Raw genomic sequence first — 1626 nt, forward strand, 5'->3', positions numbered from 1 at the left:
CTCCTCCTCCTCTTCTCCTCCTCCTCCTTCTCCTCCTCCTCCTCCTCCTCCCTGCCTGGGGGAAGCAGCTGCGTCACCGGGGAAGGGCGGCGTCCTCAGGTACCAGAAACACATCATCATCATCAGCACCGTCTGCGCCCCAAACAGCCCCAGCAGGCCTGATCCAGCGGAGCAGAAGGAGCAACAGCAGCGGGAGGAGCAGCAGGGAGGGAGGCGCAAACAGCCGGAGCGTTTGGAAACTCCGAAAAAAGGGAAGTTGGATTGTGGTGTTACTAAAGCGCAGCATGTTCAGCTGGGTGAACAAGGAGCAGGGTGGCCGCAACAAGGAAGGAGAGATGTACCAGACGGTGACGGAGGGACTGCAGACCCTGTACACCAAGAAGCTGCTGCCGCTGGAGGAGACCTACCTCTTCCATGACTTCCACTCCCCGGCCCTGGAGGGGGCAGACTTCCAGAGCAAGCCCATGGTGCTGCTGGTGGGGCAGTACTCCACCGGGAAGACCACCTTCATCAGGTAAGCTCACCTGATAAAAAGCCTCAAATATTCCACCTTTAATGAACTCAGTTATCGAATAATTTATGTCTCATGTGGTTTAAATAAAAAGCATTTCAGCTCTGAGATGTTTTTTAATATGAACTTTAAGTTGTGATGATGTGACCCATCCTCCAGAGATATGAAAATGTTATTAATTGGATGAAAAAAGGAAAAAGTTCAGTTCCACCTGTTGCATCTGGAAATGCTGAGAAAGAATCAGAGTCTGCGGCACATAGCAGGAGGTTCAGTGTTTAACATCTGAGCTCAGATGAATCCCAATCCAACCGTCGCCTTGTTTTGTAAACAGACTAATGGGGGGGCCACACCCACCATGTCAGGGGTCACAGGGGTCATCATGTCAGGTACAACCGAGGCACCATGAGATCTAACAGACAGACTCTGACCTTTTCAGACTAGAAGAGCAAGAAGTGACAGAGTGTGAAGCTTCTGCTCTGCCAGTAAGATCATTGTTGCTATGAGAAACACACCAACCTAAACCTCCAAGCTGCAAGGAGAGATGATCAGCCTGCCGGCAGGAGGAAGCTGGAGTACCCAGATGGAAACTGTTTATCTACTGGGAGAACACGCAGAAGGAGCTGCTGTTCTGTCAGACCAGCATACCTTTAGTCAATATGCATCCGCAAGATGTCAGATTAGTGATTATCCCTTTAGTTTAAAAATAAATAGACTGTATCCTACCTAACTATTGAAGGTCAGATCGCCACATGCTTCTAAAAACACCAAAAAGTCAGTAATTAAATAGTTTTTTTGTACATGACTAAAGGGATACACGCCCATTGAGGTTCTCCTCCAATAAATTAGTTTAGAAATATTCACTTTAAAACCAGCCAGAAAAACTCAGGATATCGGTCAGTGACAGATGCTGTAAGCATAACCTGAAATATCTGGAATTCTGTTTTTTGGTTTTTAATTGAATAAAATAGAGAAATACAAAGATAGATAAATGTTAATAGAATAGACATCCATTATCTGTTCTAGGTTGTGTCCCTCTCTTCTTGTCCCTTTTCTTCTTGTTTTCCTCTCTATGTTTTGTACTCAGCTGACTTTTCATGCTGTCTCTAAAGGAATGA

General features: G+C 46.2%; 1 protein-coding gene across 1 annotated transcript in view; it reads left to right on the forward strand.

The window, feature by feature from the left end:
* The first annotated feature begins 93 nt into the window (after positions 1-93).
* Positions 94-1626, forward strand: part of LOC107096061 (EH domain-containing protein 4-like) — a 43207-nt gene continuing 41674 nt past the window's right edge. Inside the window, exon 1 of the mRNA XM_015392547.1 lies at positions 94-514. Within this exon, the coding sequence (XP_015248033.1) occupies positions 285-514 (230 nt within the window). The 5' untranslated portion in view covers positions 94-284. The remainder of the gene's footprint in view (positions 515-1626) is intronic.

This window comes from Cyprinodon variegatus, unplaced genomic scaffold (genome assembly GCF_000732505.1).
Source record: "Cyprinodon variegatus isolate N-32 unplaced genomic scaffold, C_variegatus-1.0 Scaffold595, whole genome shotgun sequence".
NCBI classification, from domain to species: domain Eukaryota; kingdom Metazoa; phylum Chordata; class Actinopteri; order Cyprinodontiformes; family Cyprinodontidae; genus Cyprinodon; species Cyprinodon variegatus.